At 38.2% G+C, this 19,777-nt stretch overlaps 1 protein-coding gene across 3 annotated transcripts in view; it reads right to left on the bottom strand.

Moving 5' to 3' along the window:
- The window catches only part of NBAS (NBAS subunit of NRZ tethering complex), a 394,766-nt gene that overhangs the window by 301,110 nt on the left and 73,879 nt on the right, over positions 1–19,777 (bottom strand). For all 3 annotated transcript variants that reach the window (XM_050754036.1, XM_050754037.1, XM_050754038.1), the window contains 5 exons: positions 17,994–18,122; positions 6,438–6,501; positions 3,851–4,044; positions 2,228–2,485; positions 1,396–1,521 (listed from right to left, as the gene is read on the bottom strand). In XM_050754036.1, the coding sequence (XP_050609993.1) occupies positions 1,396–1,521; positions 2,228–2,485; positions 3,851–4,044; positions 6,438–6,501; positions 17,994–18,122 (771 nt within the window). The remainder of the gene's footprint in view (positions 1–1,395; positions 1,522–2,227; positions 2,486–3,850; positions 4,045–6,437; positions 6,502–17,993; positions 18,123–19,777) is intronic.

Genomic DNA, 19,777 nt, shown 5'->3' with positions numbered 1-19,777 from the left:
ACAGCAAGAAAGAAATCCATCTGCAACCCAGGAGAGTGCTCTCACCAGGAATGAAATTGGTCAACACCTTGATTTTGCAATTCCCAGCCTCTAGAACTGTGAGAAATAAATTTCTGCTGTTGAAACCACATAGTCTGATATTTTTGTTGCAGCGGCTAAAACTAATTGAGACAAGACTGCATATTAATCTTAACTATGGGAGGCAGGTAACAGGAAGTATCCAATTTTGAGACTTAAGTTTTAAACAGGCGTATTTGGCAGTTTTCATATATGTTACCTATTTATTGCCTCTCAGCTCCAAATTTCCCCTCAAAGCCAGCTCTGTGATAGCGTATGTCATTTGCAGTTGACACAATATTAAGCTCTGGGTGCTGGAGGGCCACTGCAAAAGAAGAGGCTCTGCTTTCTAGTCGTGATGTGCTTTGGTTCTTTTCTTCTTGCTCCTATGGCTTGGCCACCAACAAGGCATGTGTGGGACATCAAGTGGCACTTACTTCCCCACTTCCTCCCTCTGTTGACACCCTCCCACTGAGTTTCACTGGCACTCTCGTGGGCAGACTGTTTTCTAGTGAATCTCCCACACACCAAAGAGAGAAGCTTCCCAGACTGGAAGCTACAATAAGGCCGCCTATAGGAGTAGACAGTTTTTTCTTGCCAGTCTTGGCCATGATTCCTTAATTATCTACCAGCCTTGAGCCACATGCATGCTGGTAGGGGTTTCCTGCTGGATAGTCCCTGGGGTCTTCTGGCCCCCATCCTCAGCTCACTGGCCCCCAGAAGCAGGCGTCCAGCTTTCCTATCCATCCCATATCTCCCCGACTGCCAACCTTGGCAACTGTGGACCAGCCCTGGCTCAAGGCAACCCAGAGAACTTCTCTTCCATCCTACATGCTGCAACCACTCCTGGTCCAACGGGTCTGAATCCCAGCCTAGGGGAAGGGCCTCCCTTCCAAGTTCATTCCCTCCATGGATACGTCCCTTCAGCCCTAGGGTATTCCTTAGCGTTCTCTATCGTTCATTTCTGGTTACTAGAAAATAATTCTCCACATTGTAAATTTCCCGGTTTAAATTACTGTGTGGTTTCTGGCACCTGACTAGCTCTTGACTAATGCAGATAAAGTGAAGTGATTGTGGTACAGGAAAGAAAACGTTAGGCCGAAACCAAGTAGTCAGCTGGTTTATCAGTGAATATTTGTTCACATGTATTCAGCATCAAAGTCCAGTTGCAGGGGCAATAAAATCTAACAAAAAGACCATTTTTCCAGATGAGAAAACTGTACTTCATTGACTGTATTATAGAAAAGTCAGCAATGTAAAGTTCTCTAAAATGAAGCCCTATAAACAAAAGATACTATATGAATATACATTTTACATTACCAAAATATTTACACATACCAAATAATTCTGAATTGAAGCAACGTTGACCACTGACTTCCTCCACTGCCTCTGATATACGAGGTCAGTATCCAGGCCATAGGTATGAGCCAAGGACAAGGCTTCCTCATACTCTTCACTTTCAATCTTCAGATAAAAACACAAAGACAGGAATGTTACATGACTGAATTATCTACAGGGTCCTGATGATGATACAATGAATGATGATAATCCCTTGGACCTATCCAGCATGTCATTAATTCCTGTGCACTGTGGCACCAGAAGCTCACAGACATATTGAGGAGCAGAAGGATCTCGTGTTTCTTTCAGGACTTTAACAGAAAGATGAAAGATAAAAGGTGCAAAGCTCTCATTTTAGAGTAAAACAATGGCAAAACCAAGACAACCATGGAACAACCCAACTTCTAGTCCAGAGCTCCTACCATGACATTGCAAGAACAGCACAAATCATGTAAACACACAGTGCTGGTCACCTCGGCTTCCCAAGCAAGTCCTGGACTAGCATTTCTTCCTTCACCCTCTGTAGATAGCTGATTTAAACACAGATAAAGGGAGAGCTGAAGGCCACATGAAGGGTAGCAAAGAAATGAGTTAAGCCACCAAGTGGATAATCAGTCTAAGTGAATTCAACTTTATCCATGGTTTTGATTTTGATTATTTAGGTACAAAGATTAGCATTATTTTAAAAAGCTTTAGAGAACTGCTATTTTTAACATGTCAATGATCCAACATCCCTCTTGAAATTTTCTCCTTTATTAAAAAATTAACTTTTTCCCAATAAAAGAAAAGCTTGATGACTTCAAACTTGGGTAGTAGTACGCTACTGTCTCACCTTCCTCTGATAAAGTTCCTCCGGTGTTGTGGAGCGCAAACTCACGAGGCGGTAGTTTTTAGTAATGGTTCGTGGGCGTTTCCGTGCTGGTGCAAATCGCTCCATTTCAGTCACCAAGTAAAGGCCCTGTTTTATATAACCAAAGTAGCGAGCCTTGGCAGATATTTCATGATCAGAATCAGAATCCTCTTCTCCTTCATCTTCTTCTCCAGCCCTAGTCTCCAAACGAGATCGTTTGGAGGCAAGTTTAATCTCACACTAAATTGAAAAAGGAGATTTGAAATTAATAGTTAGGAACTAAGAATAACTTTTTAGAATTAATGAAAAAAAAAATTTCTAAATCTAATCTGGTTTGATTCATTAAATCAGTTATGTGATCAAGATTAACAATGGAACTCAAAGGAACTTTACAGCAAGCATTATATACATCAGCTCCAGAAATATGCACATACATGATCAGCTCCAAATCTTCTAAACTAAAGCCTGTTTTTTTGTTTTGTTTTGTTTTCTTTGAGATGGAGCCTTGTTTTGTCACCCAGGCTGGAACGCAGTGGCGCGATCTCAGCCAACCGCAACCTCCACCTCCTAGGTTCAAACGATTCTCCTGCCTCAGCCTCCTGAGTAGCTGGGACTACAGACACCCACCACCACGCCCAGCCAATTTTTGTATTTTTACTAGAGATGGGGTTTCACCATGTTGGCCAGGCTGGTCACGAATTCCTGACCTTAAGTGATCCACCCGCCTTGGCCTCCCAAAGTGGTAGGATTAGAGATGTGAGCCACTGTGCCCAGTCTAAAGCCTGTTTTAATAACAGGTCATTAATATGCTCTTGTACTTATAATTATCAGGTCTTGTACCTGATAATTTGATGATCTGTTTTCATCTCTTCAGAGAATGAACATAAAGGTACTTAAATTTGCTTTACCAAGAACAGCTCTCCCTCGCCCCTTTATAAAAATGTCTAACAGCTTCGCTAAGTTCTGAGTCTGAAAGCCTGGCTGTTCAAGATAACTTTCATTCAGACTTAACAGAGCTGGCTTAGATTTTAAGTCATAGTTTTCTTTAAGGAACATCTTTAGACTCCATAACAAACTTCAGAGTAAAAAACATGTCAATCTGCATTGCTGAAGTGAAAGCTATGAAAGGTTGTTACCCTTGAAAGACTTAAAATACAATTTTTAAATGACCAAAAGATAACTTTAAAGAACTAGCCTCTATTTTCAAGTCTTTTGTCATGATAAACAAGTTTCCTTACTAAAAGAATCAAAAACTTTAGTTGCCATGCTTTTTAGAAATAGGTTAAAGAGTATTTTTCTTAGGTAGTGATACCATTCTACATTTTAAAATGACTAATCCAGGGGAGAAAAAAATCTACCATTTCAGTGAAAAAGAAATACTTTATACAAAGCAAAATGACAACAAATTTTCTTCATTATCTTAAATTACAATTTTTTATTCACTAAAAAACGAATTTTTTATACTGCAACCATTACCTGATTCCAGTCACAGATTTTTGTTTTTAAAGACAAGATAATAAGACAACTCAAATAAAAACCAGATATTTAAATTTTTGGTTAAATATATAACTATTCTCAAACAAAGGGGAAAAAAAAAAGCCTTACCTCCAAACTTAAAAATCCCCCATCATGGGTAGCAGTGACTTGAGGTGATGGTTCAAACCACTCACAGGATTTTCCCAGTAAATTCTTCAAAGTTTTCACCGACGAAACAGTTAAGGCACCGGAGCATCGAGCTAAAGTCACTGCACTGTCTGCCCACCAATTGACATCTATCAGTGGGTAAAAGGACTCTTTATCTAAGAAGGGAAAAACAAATCAATACAAATGCATCTGCTAATGTGGTTTAAATTCAAAATATTTAGTATAAGAATCAATTTTAAAACCAAATTTACCTATGTTATTTGGCCCCTTAATGGTATATTAAATAATGAGAAAAAAATAAGAAAAATTAAAATGTAAGTCATCCTCAAAAGTTTATGAGGTATAAAATGGTAATTCACTTGACAAATTGGGTGCCAACAATGTCAGTCTAGGTCTAAAGCTCTAAGGATACAAAGGCAAATAAACTAGGGTCTTTCATCTCAAGAATATACTCAGGAGAGAGATGTGTCACCACTTTCAACCTAAGTTGAAAGGCAGGTGTGTACCAGGTGTGCATACATGAAGGTAATATAATGTTTTGAAAAATGTACATATACCACTTTCAGACAAACACTGAGAGAAATATACCCTTTAGAAAAATATAAGACAGATATGTAATAGTTTCCAGTGCTGATTTCCTCTTAAACTTATAACTAATCAGAGAGGGAAAAAAAAATTTATGGCTAGCAAAGAATCTTTAGAAATGAAAATGAATTATGGGCTGGACGCAGTGGTTCATGCCTGTAATTCCAGCACTTTGGGAGGCTGAGGTGGGCAGATCACAAGGTCAGGAGTTTAAGACAAGCCTGGCCAATACGGTGAAACCCCATCTGTATTAAAAATACAAAAATTAGCCAGGAATGGTGGCGCATGCTTGTAGTTCCAACTACTGGGGAGGCTGAGACGGGAGAATCACTTGAACCCAGGAGGTGGAGGTTGCAGTGAGCCGAGATGGTGCCACTGCACTCCAGCCTGGGTGACAGAGCGAGACTCTGTCAAAAAAAAAAAAAAAAAAAAAAAAGAAAAGGAATTATTGTTCACCAAACTAAGGCATTCAAAAGGCAATGCCATATTTATTATAATTTTATTGTACATTTTTGAACATCATCTGTTATATAAAACATGATATGGTTTAAAGGTAAAAGTAAACCATAAATTTAACAACATATTTAAACATTACACTAGAAGAGATTTTAAATATGGAATTCAGAACCATGAGACTCACTATTTTAAGGAAAATAAAGAGCTCTAACAACACTTTTTTCCCAAGTAAGCCTAAGGCAATCCATGTAAATAAGGAATTTCAAGAAAATGTGAAAGGCAGAGTTCCTGGGGCTTATCACTAAGTGTGAAGTAGAAAGAAAGAGGAGCAAATCACTAAAATAAAATTCTAATTTCTGCTTTGACAAAGTATTACTTTTCCTCAAAAATATGTCTGGATGAATATTTTGGATGATTATTTAACTAAAGAAGATAATTCAAAGCATGGAACCTGATGCATAATATTAATCAATATTTTTAATCTTCTTTAAATGTGAACTAAAAGCATTTTTTTTTTTTTTTTTTTTTTGAGATGAACTTTTGCTCTGTCACCCAGGCTGGAGTGCAGTGGCGTGATCTCAGCTCACTGCAACCTCCGCTTCCCAGGTTAAAGCGATTATCCTGCCTCAGCCTCCCGAGTATCTGGGATTACAGGTGTGCACCACCATGCCTGGCTAATTTTTGTATTTCCAGTAGAGACAGGGTTTCACCATGTTGGCCCGACTGGTCTTGAACTCTTGACCTTGGGTGATCCACCTGCCTTGGCTTCCCAAAATGCAGGCATGAGCCACCGTGCCGGCCTAAAAATATATCGTAATACAGACCTTGAACCTTGTAACTATCACTGATTTTACAGAAGACACTTAAAAATTCATCACGGATTTAACTTAGAAAGTTTCACCTAAAGAAAAATAACACATAGTCAAGAACTAAAAGTAAAAAAAAAACTCAAAAGTAACCCCTACAGGATTTTAAAATATCTCTGCTTTAATCTAGCAATTAAATGACAATTATTACTTTCATTTAAATGTAAATCTTGATTTTTATTTATAAAAACAATATATCCTCACTGTAAAAATGAAATTTTTTCTTTAAAACATGGAAATGTATGCAAAGACAAAGAAAGCCTCACCAACCTAACCCTAATTACCCCCAACCGGCAGAGGTAAGTTTACTCAGTGTTTCTTCTTTGATGAATCTTGCTCTGTGATCTCACCCAGGAGCATCTGAAAAGGAGCAGGCTTCTAAGCGTTGAACTCAGTGTACCATCTCAATGCTGGCTCCTGGCAGGAGAGCCATGCTGCATACCCTGGGCTCTGACCTCGCTTTTGGGAAAGCCTGACCATCAGAAAACTGGATCTGTTGCCTTGACCAAATCTATGAAATCTTGATGTTTCTTCCAAAGTGTAGCAAAAGTATCTGGAGATTTTTTATATCATCCAAAGAGCATCTTGTATAATAATAGGAGTCTCTTAAGGTTTCAATTATCATATTTCATACAACTCACCTTTGACTTTTTTTCTCTTCTCAGTAGAGAGCCTCCAATCAGGATTAAGGTCATCATAGCCTGGCTAAATATGAAAATAATGACTTCCTGAGTCAACTATGTAAGAAAATTATATGAAAATCATCAAGAACTGTGGACTTTTTCAAATAAAGAGATGATGCTTTCCCTTGATCTCTCAATTACAACTAGCTGAAATCTATTTCTTGCCATGATAGTCTGGAAAAGCGATTGTTCTTACACTTAAAATGTGCACATGTACATATTATGACTCAATTTATGAAGAATACAGCATATGCATATGAACAATAGGATACCAAGTATACCACCAATACATATGAAAGCAAAATACACTAAGAATTCGTTCTATACACATACACACACGTGATGAATAAACACTGGCCTGGATACAGGTCTTATCCGAGCCACTTATAAACTGAGCAACCTCTCCAGGCTGTGATTTTCAAAGCTTTGAGACTTGACTAGGAAACCTTCATGTTACGTCCTAGTCCTTTTTATGACTAAGAATTTACCAGGTTAAAAAAATATAACCATGCATGCATTCATACTGTAATCTTAGGGCAATATGGTGTCATGCTCATCTTTGAGAATATAACAGCACATCAATATCTCTCAAATATCAATTTGAGAATAAGCCATTACCTGACACCCTCTTGGCTTAGTGTTCCCTTTTTAGTCTCCGGAATTATAATAGTATGGGCAAAGAGTAAAAAAAATAGTTGGGGTACTTATTTGAAATCTGAAATCTAAAAAAAGTGTTGTTATACATAAGTCAAAAAACTGCTTTTTCATCTAATACAACAAAATACACATACATGTTTACTATCAATTTTTCAATGGCTCACACCTCAGAGCTATTTCTTTCCACAGCCTGGAAGAACTTCCTGTTCTCCACTACTATGGTAAATCACTCAGAGCAGACCTTGAGAACAGAAGACACAGTCTTTAAACTTAATCAGAAACAAAAATTACCATAAAAGGCTATTTATATACTGAGGGAAGAAATGGAGCGTCCTGGCTTACTTAATCATAGGAAAAGATGACTAAGTTTCAAAAAATCATTTTAAAAAAATAAGGTACATATTATTGAAAGCAGTCAACTAACCTGAAACTTTATTTGGTCATTTTAAGGCACTTGATAATTTTTCAATGCCTCAAAATCACCAGTACCATATACTCCAATCACACGCATGCCACCATGTATTTACGTGGCACATGTACCTTCCAACTTACATTTTGGAGTACACAAGGGAAATACAGAATAAAAAACCTTAGGCCCCTCAAAGAACAACAATTATGATTCAGCCTTGGGCACATTTAAGGACATACAGGTCAAAATGAAATTTGACAAGAAATCTTAAGGAAATTTTAAAAATAAATAACTCTCACTTGAGAATTCAAAGTGTGCATGTCTTCGTCAAACCTAATGATAAGAAGGAGCACCACGAACAAGCAGTACTCGTCCACTAGAACCGGGGTCTGCCGTCACCTTGGGACTAGACTCTTCCCTGAACATTGCTTAAATAATGGGCATCTCCTGTCAATTTGATGTTAAACACAAGGTGAAGATGTGTTCTTCTGCGTCCAGAACTCTGTCATCCTCATCCTTGTATTCCCAGATCCATCATAGTGCCCACCTGTCATAGCGGCTAAATGTCGAATGAGTAAACAAATCAACCAAATTTTAAGTCACTGAATTCTAATTAGAATTCATTTCTAATGACTAAGCTATAGGAAAATTATCTGATATAGAACTAAGCTTCCTATACCCTCCCAAAAGTGTGACTTCTTCTGTTTAGTCAAAACATACTGGGGCTGGGCATGGCGGCTCATGCCTGTAATCCCAGCACTTTGGAAGGCCAAGGCAGGAGAGCTGCTTAAGGCTAGCAGTTTGAGACTAGCTGGGTGACATAGCAAGACCCTATCTCCCCAGAAAGTAAAAATAATTAGCCAGGCATGGTGGCACACTTCTGTAGCCTCAGCTACTCAAGAGGCTGAGGTAGGAGGATCAACTGAGCTCAGGAGTTCAAGGCTGCAATAAGCTATGATCACACCACTGCACTCCAGCCTGGGCAACAAAGCAATACCCTATCTCTAAAAAATAAAAATTAAAAAAAAAAAATAAATGCAGAGACAAAAGGAAAAAAAAAAAAAAAAGATACTGCAGGCCCAAAACTCAAGCACACAGAGAGCTAATAAATGAATATAAATTAATATAATCCAAGATCATCACATTTGTTAACTACCCAAAGAGACATATAGATAAAAATGCCAGGGGCCTTCAAAGGATGAACAGAGAATTTGGGGCATGGGTTCAAGAAAGATGAAGGGAATTCAAGAGGTACAAAGAAAGTCTTATGGTGGTATACTTTTAAGACTGGATAAGACTTGGATGCAGAAAATGAATAAAGGAAAACATTCCAGTCTGAAAGCATAACGTGAACAAAAATACACAGTTAGGAAATACAAAGTTTATTCAGGGCAAAATAGTAGAACAGTTTAATAAGTCCAAGACAGCAGATTTAATTATCTTGATTTTTGTTTGTTTTGGGGTTTTTAGGGAGGATGTTAATGATATCCTTTTTTATTGAGGTGATCTTCATATAATGTAAAATTAACTATTTTTAAATGAACAATTCAGGGGCACTTAGTACATTTACCAAATTGTGAAACCATCACGTCCATCCACTTACAAAACATTTCTATCGCTCCAAAGCAAAACCACTAACCCATTATGCAGTTATTCCCCTTTCCTCTTTCCCTGGATCCCAGGAACCATCAGTCTGCTTTCTATCTCTATGGATTTACCTATTCTGGATATTTCATATTATTTATGCAACCATAAAATATGTGACCTTTTGTGTCTAGCATCTTTCGCTTAGTATAATATTCTCAAAGTCCATCCACCATTGTAGTGCATATCAGCACTTCGTTCCTTTTTGTGGCTGAGTCATATTCTATTGTATGGATATACCACAGTTTGTTTCTCCATATATCCACTAATGGACATCTGCATTGCTTCCACTTTTTAGCTGTTGTAAACACTGCTGCTATGAATATGTAGGTGCCCGTATTTTAGTACCGGAAGTGTGAGCCATTGAAAATTTGATAATAAGCATGTATGTGCACTGAAGCTAGCATCAACTTACCATCTTTCCACCCCAGGGGTCTATGTGTGAGGAGAATCAGGATGAGGCCATACGTCACCATATCTGATACACATTCTAAACTGGTGCTCAATGGACAGGATCCCCAAACTCCCCATGAACCACAAGAAAGCTCCTGGCACCACATGAATACATGTCGAGAAGCAACCTCCATGCCACTTCTCTGTATTTACTAGGGTTCAGAACACAATACTCCAAAGTATAACAGCATGGCATGTTGAGTACTTTCAACTGAGGCAACTGAAAGGGCCTCAGAAACACCATCTCTCTGACCTTCTCCTGCCTTCCTGTCTCATGCCTCTCTTTGTCTTCCAAAGCAAGTCACAGAAACCAGAATTCTTCTTCCCTGAGGTGCATCACAGAAACTAGAACAACTCCTCCCCCAAAGGAAGCTCTAAAACCTAAAAAGGTCCCTCTCTCCCTTCTCCCTTGAAGACCCTTATCCCAGAGGGCTCCTGCCTCATAGTAGTGGGGGGAAGGTTATACAGAGAAGCCAAACGGAATCTGGACAGACAGGCCTTGCTGGGTTTCCCCTTCAGTCTACCACCATTAGGCCATACCCTTTTGTCCCATCATATTTTTACAAGGTTGTCCATTCTTCATCAAAACTAAGCATAAAAACAGTTTTCCCTGGGTCTTTATTTCTTTAATTTTGACAAGGTTTCTCTCTGTCACCCAGGTTGGAGTGCAGTGGCATGGTCATGGCTCACTACAACCTGGCTCAGGTGATCTTCCTGACTCAGCCTCCCGAGTAGCTGGGAATACAGGTGAATGCCACTTTTTATTTTTTGGAGAGATGAAGTCTCACCATGTTGCCGAGGCTGGTCCCAAACTCCTAGGCTCAAGCAATTCCAACCACCTAGGCTTCCCAAAGTGCTGGGATTACTGGAATGAGCCACACTCAACCAGAGTCTTCATTTCTGAAGGTGCCTGTGTCATGTAAAATGTTGATTAAATAAATTTGTCATGTTTCTCGTTAACCTGTCTTTTGTTACAGGAGTGATGGCTGTGTCGTCTTATGATGGGTTAGGAGAGGTATCACACCTTTCCACCCCACAGTTTCTGGCACCCAACGTGGGGCAGCTGAGACACCTGACTTGCTCTGGAACCTGCAGACAAAATCCTGGAACAACTGACAAAACGCGAGCAAAGAAAGGTAAGAAGTTTTTGATTTTTTTTTTTTTTTTTTAAAACAAAGTGAGCTTTCCTGGATCTCTACCTATAGTGCCTGGTCTAGAAGAGAAAGTAAAAATTTCTCTTTATATCCATTCTAATTTCAAGTTAGCAAGGCAAATCATTTGTTTTTAAATAAATGTGTTATGCTTTTCTCTTGTTAACCTGTCTTTTGTTATAGGGGTGTCAGCTGTGATGAGTTCAGTAAGGTATCATGCCTCCCCTCCTGACATATTCATGCTACCACATCACTGAAAACAGCCTAAAATGCCATCATTTTATACCACAGCCATAACCCAAAGGAAGATGTTCTAAGAATAGTTATAGGTTTTGTACAGAAAACCTATTATGGCTAAAGTAATGTTTTCTTTAGACTTGAGAATTTTATTTGCTAATTTTATTACCACTAAAATCTAAATATAATGAAATCCCTGCCTCCCACTCCCGATATTTATCATGGGTTCTTTTCTATTTCCCTAAGCGTCTCAGCTGGTTTGAGAAATAAAGGGAAAGAGTACAAGAAAGAAATTTTAAAGCTAGGTGTCCGGGGAAGACATCACACGTCGGCAGGTTCCGTGATGCTACCCGAGCCATAAAACTAGCAGGTTTTTATTAGCAATTTTCAAAAGGGGAGGGAGTGCACGCACAGGGTGTGGGTCACAGAGATCACATACTCCACAAGGTAATAAAATATCACAAAGCAAGTGGAGGCAGGGCAAGATCACAGGACCACAGGATGGGGCAAAATCAAAATTGCTAATGAAGTTTTGGGCACCCATTGTCATTGATAACATCTTATCAGGAGACAAGGTTTGAGAGCAGACAACCTGTCTGACCAAAATTTATTAGGCGGGAATTTCCTCATCCTAATAAGCCTGGGAGCGTTACAGGAGACCAGGGCTTATTTCATCCCTTCGGCTTTGACCGTAAAAAGTGGCCGCCTCAAGGGGGCCATCTATCAACCTACCCTCAGGGCGCATTCTCTTTCTCAGGGATGTTCCTTGCTGAAAAAAAGAATTCAGTGATATTTCTCCTATTTGCTTTTGAAAGAAGAGAAATATGGCTCTGTTCCGCCTGGCTCACCAGAAGTCAGAGTCCAAGGTCATCTCTCCTGTTCCCTGAACATTGCTGTTATCCTGTTCCTTTTTTCAAGGTGCCCAGATTTCATATTGTTCAAGCACACATGCTCTACAAACAATTTGTGCAGTTAACACAATCATCACAGGGTCCTGAGGCAACATTCATCCTCCCCAGCTTATGAAGATGATGGGATTAAGAGATTAAAGTAAAGAGGCATAGGAAATCACAAGAGTATTGATTGGGGAAGTGATAAGTGTCCATGAAATCTTCACAATTTATATTCAGAGACTGAAGTAAAGACAGGTGTAGGAAATTATAAAAGTATTAATTTGGGGAACTAATAAATGTCCATGAAATCTTCACAATTTATGTTCTTCTGCTGCGGCTTCAGCCGGTCCCTCCATTCAGGGTCCCTGACTTGCCACAACAACCTTTCAAAGGCTTATTCATTCCACAAATATTTATTATTATTTATTATGTTAAGCCTAAGTTCTCAAAGAACTCAGAGTCTGGTGAAATTGTGAAAACAGCTGTGGATTATATCAAGATTCATCACATCAACTGCCATCTTCCCACTTACTCTTCATTGATCTACTTAAGGTTAGTCCAACACCTACTATGTGTGAAAATGAAAATGAAGAGGTAAGTTTGTATTCCATTTCTAGGCCTAAAGAAGTACAAATAGGCAAATAATAAAACTTCTTGAGAGAAAAATTAAGGCCGAAAATGAGATGTAAAGATATAAACATAACATATGGGAAATGTTTGAAATGAAAATCACTTAAGCAATTTTACTATATTCCAGACATGAACAAAATTTAATACTCACAGATTTCTAGCCAGATGGATTTTCATATTGACAATGAAAGCCAAAGTATTTAATCAACTCAAAACTGGATATTAGTAAATCAGAATAGGCACTTCCACAACTATCTTTAATCATTAGGTTTTACAGAGAAAATACTCCATCACACAAAGCATATTATAAAAACTAATAAAGCAGCAAATTGCATGAAGAAAGCCCCAGACGAGTTGAATTCACAATTTTGGTAAAGAGGGTTAAGGCTGTGCAGGGTAGCAGCAACATTAGTTCCTTCTCAGGCAACATTTAAACTAAAATTATAAGCTGACTATTTTATGTATTACCATATCATCGATTTGAAACTAATTGGTTTGTCTACTTACTTACTAGAGCAGCCATAAAGAGAGGCAAAACTCTGCCCTACCTGGCTGATCCAAGCTCACTTGACCATTACTAGAGAAATGAAAAAAGAGTAGCTGTCTCAGTATTTTTCAAAGCTTGAGATTTCTCTTTAAAGGATTCCAGTGATGAGTACATGCAGACACTTACATATTTGGTAAACAACTATATTACACCTCTCAGTTATTACTACTTGCACAATTCTAGGGTCTCTACATAATCAACTGCATGACTCCAGGGGATGTTATTCATATAAACTTCAAGCTGATATATCTCCCTTGCTTACCATTAATATCATATGCTAGTCTCTGATTTACCCAGATAAAAGTCAATACTTCTAAACGTAAGCACTGTAAGTAGATATTCTGGAAAAAAAGGCTTAACCTATGAAGTCGGGAGACTTGAATCAAAATGGAATCTTGACTCTAACATTTAGTGATCTCAAGTTAACCTCTTTTAGCACCATTCCCATCTATAAAAAATGGTATTAAAAACATTTCACTTAACCCATTTACGCCTAGTGTTCCATTATTGGAATGCTAAACTTGTGGGAGTTATTTATATCCTACTGCTCAAGTTCATGGCCAAGGTCTGACTTCTCACACACACAAAAAATTGCAACCTCCAGCATACATGGGTTAATAGGGTTGTTGTGAGACAAATGAAAACTATGCTCTGTAAATAATCAAGCCTTCCTATACAAATACTATTTATTTTCAATAATTCTTCTCTCCAGCACTGTCAGCTGACCTACATGCCTTTCCTGAGCTTATCTTCTCAAAATATTAACATGTCATTTTAATCATTTGTTCATAATTTCCCTTGGAAGCCTGTGAATATCTTAAGAGCAGGGACTATGACACTGTATTCTCTACTCTAATTCTCAGTAGAGTCAATAAATACTTGAATTTTATTTCACCATTATGTTATTATGTAAATAGGAACAACCTACTCTACTGTACAGTCCTGTTACACATAGGCTTTATTATACTTACTATAATACACTAGATTTTAGTAATTCATATGCTAAAATTCAAATCTAAAACATCCAAGTGATTAATTCCCAGGATACAGGTGAAAGACTCAAAGAAACTATGGTTGTTCAGACTCTTCTTGCTTGACAAACAGTTACCACCATCTTCACCCCAGACCTCACTACATCATGAGTACTCTAGATATCTATTAGAAAGCTAAGGGTTTACCAATGAGAGGCTTGCTCAGTTATTTATTCTGGTATCTGGTACACACTAACTAGCTCAAGAGCTAAGCATATCTGAGAGAGCTGAAGGAATCTGTATCACAACCACTGAGAAAAAGGATTTGTCTCTGTGTTTTTAAAGATCATCAAATAAAAAGAATCAATGTAAAAAATTAATAATTATAAAGAGTGATTATAGTCCTCCTAACTTTTTACAAATATTGTGGGAAAAAATGCGTGTAGTACACTCTGGCATTCACTAGCCTAATAAATAAGTATTCTTCCTCTTATCTTTTTGGGTTTTTTTATGTATTACTTTCCCACACGGTCATGGAAAGAACATATGCATCAGCGTCACAGAGGTATAAAATCAAATCTCAGCTCTATTGTTTACCTGCTGCACAACCATAGGACAAAGTGCTCAATAAATAATAAATGTAGTTAGAGTAAATTTTGTAAAAGCTAAAAGATGCTCGTACTTCTGTACCTTCTTCCTATTAAGCTATACAAGTCTACAGTTAGCATACAGAAAGAAACCAGAGCTTCTGTGAAGAGGCTGAAGCCTCACAGGCGTGTTTACAACGGAATGAAGTTTTACAAAGTACAGCAGAAATGGTTACACAAAAGTAGAGAGCAGGGACAGGAGGATCTAGGAAGCAGAGCAAAGCAGCCTGCTGATCAGACTGGAGAAGATGACAGGTTCACAGAGGAGTCTTCATTCTCATCACAGCCTCAGGATTTTAAAGGAAAAAAAAGAAATAAAATTAAATGCCTTCCATGTTCCCTACTTTGGACCAAAATTTCCTTTGAGGCTAAAACTGGCTAGGGTCTCAGAGGGCAGAGCCCACCCTGTCCAGCTAGTCTCCCATATGCTGAACAGCAGCAGGAAAGGGAGGGGTGGCTGACCCCGGCCTGTGCTGTGATAAACTCTGAACCGGGAAAGGGACAGAGCCACAATGGGAATGGTAGTCTGTAGGATCAGGGTCAGTAACTATAGCTAAGCCACTGCTCCCTCAGCAAAGGACACCACGATCTGTACAACGTCCTCGGTAATGCCAATCATGTTCACAGTTTTCAGTTTTGTGAGCCTCAAAATCTATTTTTTCCAGTTTACTCAGGCATTCAAGGGAAATAATTCATACCACTCACATCAGAAGAAACTGACATATAATCCTAAAAATGTGTACATTTATAAAAAGATAAACAACTAGCCTGAGAATCAAGTTGCATAGCTCCTCTGATTGACAGATCAATTTAAAAGTCAAAAGCTCTATCTGAGGACTGTTTCAGGAACATGGAATCAAAGTCACATCCACAAAATGGATGCTCACCAACCAAGCTACAAAATTCCTCACGAATTACTCTTCCAGACTCTCAGGGTATTTGTTCAAAACACTTTTGCTAAGGCATGACAACTTCTAGCCTGAGTGCCTCTCTTCCCACTATGAACACATTTTTTCAATTTCTGAGGTCCCTCCCTTTCTTGTCCCATTACTTTTCTGATTGCATATTTCAAACTACTGAGATATTTACACTTATTCATTCTCTGGTTTTAAGGTTTTTAAACAACTTTTACTTTTTTTAATAGAACCACTCTAAAAATCTAATCAATGAATAATATTAATGAGTAAAGAGTAATGCATTATTATAGCATTGACTGGCAACTAATGACCAAAAAAAAATGCTAACCAGTCAAAAAGTTGAGCATATTCCAATAAAGGCCACAAAAAAAAGATGCAATTTATCTTTGCAGGACAAAAAAAAAAAAAAAAAAAGTCTCTAGATATTTAGTAAACAAAAGAGCATACTAACCGATTTTGCTGAGAATAGCCCTTACACTGGATGTATAACATACTAGGATACACAGAAGATGAAATATTAAGAGTGCTTCAGAAACTGACAAATATTTCTACTAGGTGAATAAAAGTAATTTTAAAAAACAGAAAGCCAGGGGGGAAAAATGCCTTTATTATTCAGAGTTTTCACCATTTAGAAAAATGTTGCCCAAATCTAAAATTTCCCAAATACAGTGAGAACATCAGGCTCCTCTCAAATGAAAACAGCTGAATACTTTATCACCATGTATTGATAACCATGAAAAATACGAAGTATCTTTTGGATCAATGATATGAATAATGCTTTATTTTGAATAAAGATATGAAACACACTCGTGTATTGTGCATCAAGTACAGTCATCCCTCAGTATATGCAGGGTTCCAGGTATATCAAAATCTACACGCACTCAAGCTCCCCAGAAGACCCTGCTGGACCCACCGATACATAAAGTCACCTGCCCTATCCACAGATCTGACATTCTGCAAAGACTATTTTTGATCAGTGTTTGCTTGAACAAAATCTATGTACAAGTGGACCCATGCAGTTCAAACCCATGTTGCTCTAGGATCAACTGTGTAAGTCATATGAAATATATGCCCTATAAATTAGCCTACACTCCCATCCTCAGTCAGTTCTTGAACAGCCAAGTGGAAGTTCTGCTGCCTGACATCCCCAGCGAAATACGTTACACAGTTTTGAGAGTTCATCACTTCACCTCTAGAAAGAAGAAATGAGTCAATTTAGCATAATTTCAGAGCAGAGAGAAAGACTGTCCCTTTTATTTAGCCACCAAGGTTGCAAGCTGAGGAGTACTTTTGCCACTGAGGACAAATCTAGATCCAATAAGGGAGAAAGAATAGTAAACATGTGGAGACAATATTAACTTGAAGTTGAATGGAAACTAGGGAGAAAATATCTTCCTAAAGCTGTGTATAAGACAAAAAAATAAGAATAGCTAAAACAAATTTAAATCTGTGAATCGAGTAAGAAAATAGAGAGCCACTTTCTCTTTTCCTCTGTCATTCTGAAAAAAATTCCTTATTAATAATCCTCTTAATTATGATATTGATCCATTCAGGTCATTCAGGAAATAGGCTCTAATGTGAAAATCTCAAAACCACCCACCAAAAGCTGGATATGCCTAGAGGAAAACAGAGTGAGGGAGTGAGAGAAAGAAAATTAATCCTTAAAATGGTAAAATGTAAATGAATCAGAGAGTAAAAGATTTATAATACATCTATTTCCAGTTGAGGAATTTCTTTAAACCTTTACTCTATCACAATACATGGCTTTATATAAGCACACCTTTCTTTCCCCTTGTGAATTTAAATTATAATCGATGCCACTAACTAGTGTCACTCTACCTGTCACTACATAACAAAATCATCTAATCCTTAAAACCTATCATTCCAGGACACTAACAAAGAGTTCCATCCTTCTCTATATCTTAGCTACCCAGTGAAGAGAAGGTAACTCCCTTCAAGTAGGCCCCAAATAATTAGTGGTGCAAGATTTGAAAAGAACTGTAACCCTTTTAGGATTCGACCCTCCAAATCCGTGATCATATTAACTTTTGCTGAAATGTTAACATCTCGATTCTGTACTTTTAGAATGACAAAGTGGAAAAAAAATGAAGAGTTTAACAAACTCTTTTACAGATTACACTCTGTATACACAGTGTATTGCACTACAATTTAAAATCAGTCCACAGTATTAATCTATTTTTAATTTAACCCACTGTAATGATATCATAATTTAAAGGATAGAATAGCTTTGGAATGATGAGAATAAATAGCTGTGTGCTATCAATAAAATAGAATTAGCATTGTCAACACTCACTCTTAAGAGAGTCTTCTAATAATAATCATAACCAAGAGACGTACCTGCTCATTTTGACTCCATTCCCCCTGTTGCTTCAGAGATGGAATCGCCCAGATGCTCAGTTTCCCTGAGAAGTGAATGGCTGCCAGGAGCATCCCGTCCGGAGAAAGGCTCATCTTAAAAATTCCGTCCTAAACAAGAATCATAAGGTCGGGGCAAAGAAATTATGGTCAAATAGAAATAACTCAGAATTAAATGACACTCTTTAGAGGTGCCAAGTTATAAATGATCTTTAGTAACTAAGAGTTCCGCCAGCTTCGTATCATTATAAATGCACTTCAGCATAGAGAAAAAGAACTCCTGACTTTAAGGAGTTTGTTATCTACTTCAGAGTTATAATTTATACATAACCCAAAACCCAAATATGTAAGCATTATAAATATATTTCTTCACACATCAATCACCATGACTTCTCAACACCTTCTAAGGTTGGTCTTGACTAGATTGTCAATTCCTTAAATTTTGGGCCCAGATCTTTACAAGATTCTATATCTACACAGTGCCTGAAGTATGCTATATATCATAAATAGGCCAAAAATTCATGCTATGGAAAAGGAAAGGAGTAGAAGAGAGCTAGAGAAAGAGTGCAAGAACGATGGAAACAGAAGAAAAAGAGGAAGAAAATGGTCCTTCATTTAAGAAATGCTATGAATGTTTACGATTTTCCAAATTTGCTGCTAGATTATCCAGTTTAAGGAATCTAGTCGTGACTACAGGACAGCAAAATTGTGTAATAACTGATTTCACATAGTCAAGCAAAAGGCACCAGAGAAAGAGCTATCCTTCCAGTCCTTCTTGTCCAAATAACCTGTCTTTTCCTTTCTCAGATGCCACAAACCACATGAACAGAAGTCATATGAGCAGAGACATCACCTGCCACCCACCAACAATACACTCAGAAGACCTGCACAAACACTAATAGGACAGCTATTTCCCATTCCGGCATTTATTAAGAACAGCGTCCAAGGTAGCCTGCCCACAAAGAATAAAACAGAGACCAGAAAACAGCAACCCACAACCATATCTCTTCTGAACATTTAGGAAATCTGGCAACACACAGCCCACATCCCCAGATGACAACAGAATTTGGTACCAGATGACCCCTTAGAAGAGTCATAAACTTTCCAGTTAGTCAATGCCCGCACAGTTCGCTATTACTGCTCCAGTACTCGGGTCAAATACTAGCTATATAACTGAAAATGAAACATGATTATACTGAAAATCAAAATTATTACACTTGATCCAATTCACTAAATTATATTATCAGCCTGCCCTCTGTAGACATTTAAGTCCTCAAGTCTCAAATGACTAAGGTGCTTTAGCCATCAAAAACAGAACAATTTCAAGAGGTCAGGAACATTGTTGAATGAGTACATAGATGAAAAGATCAGCATCCTCTAATCACTTTACTAAACACTAAAATTACTAGGCCGGGCGCGGTGGCTCATGCCTGTAATCCCAGCACTTTGGGAGGCCGAGACGGGCGGATCACGAGGTCAGGAGATAGAGACCATCCTGGCTAACATGGTGAAACGCCGTCTCTACTAAAACATACAAAAAACTAGCCGGGCGAGGTGGCGGGCGCCTGTAGTCCCAGCTACGCGGGAGGCTGAGCCAGGAGAATGGCGTGAACCTGGGAGGCGGAGCTTGCAGTGAGCTGAGATCCGGCCACTGCACTCTAGCCTGGGTGACAAAGCAAGACTCCGTCTCAAAAAAAAACAACAAACAAACAAACAAAAAAACACTAAAATTACTTTAACTAGATATAATAGGTTAATCCCAGAAT

The sequence above is a fragment of the Macaca thibetana genome, chromosome 13, assembly GCF_024542745.1.
Source record: "Macaca thibetana thibetana isolate TM-01 chromosome 13, ASM2454274v1, whole genome shotgun sequence".
In the NCBI taxonomy this organism is placed as follows: Eukaryota; Metazoa; Chordata; class Mammalia; order Primates; family Cercopithecidae; genus Macaca; species Macaca thibetana.
The sequence above is the reverse complement of the archived record's forward strand: the minus strand, read 5'-3'. Positions and strand labels throughout refer to the sequence as shown.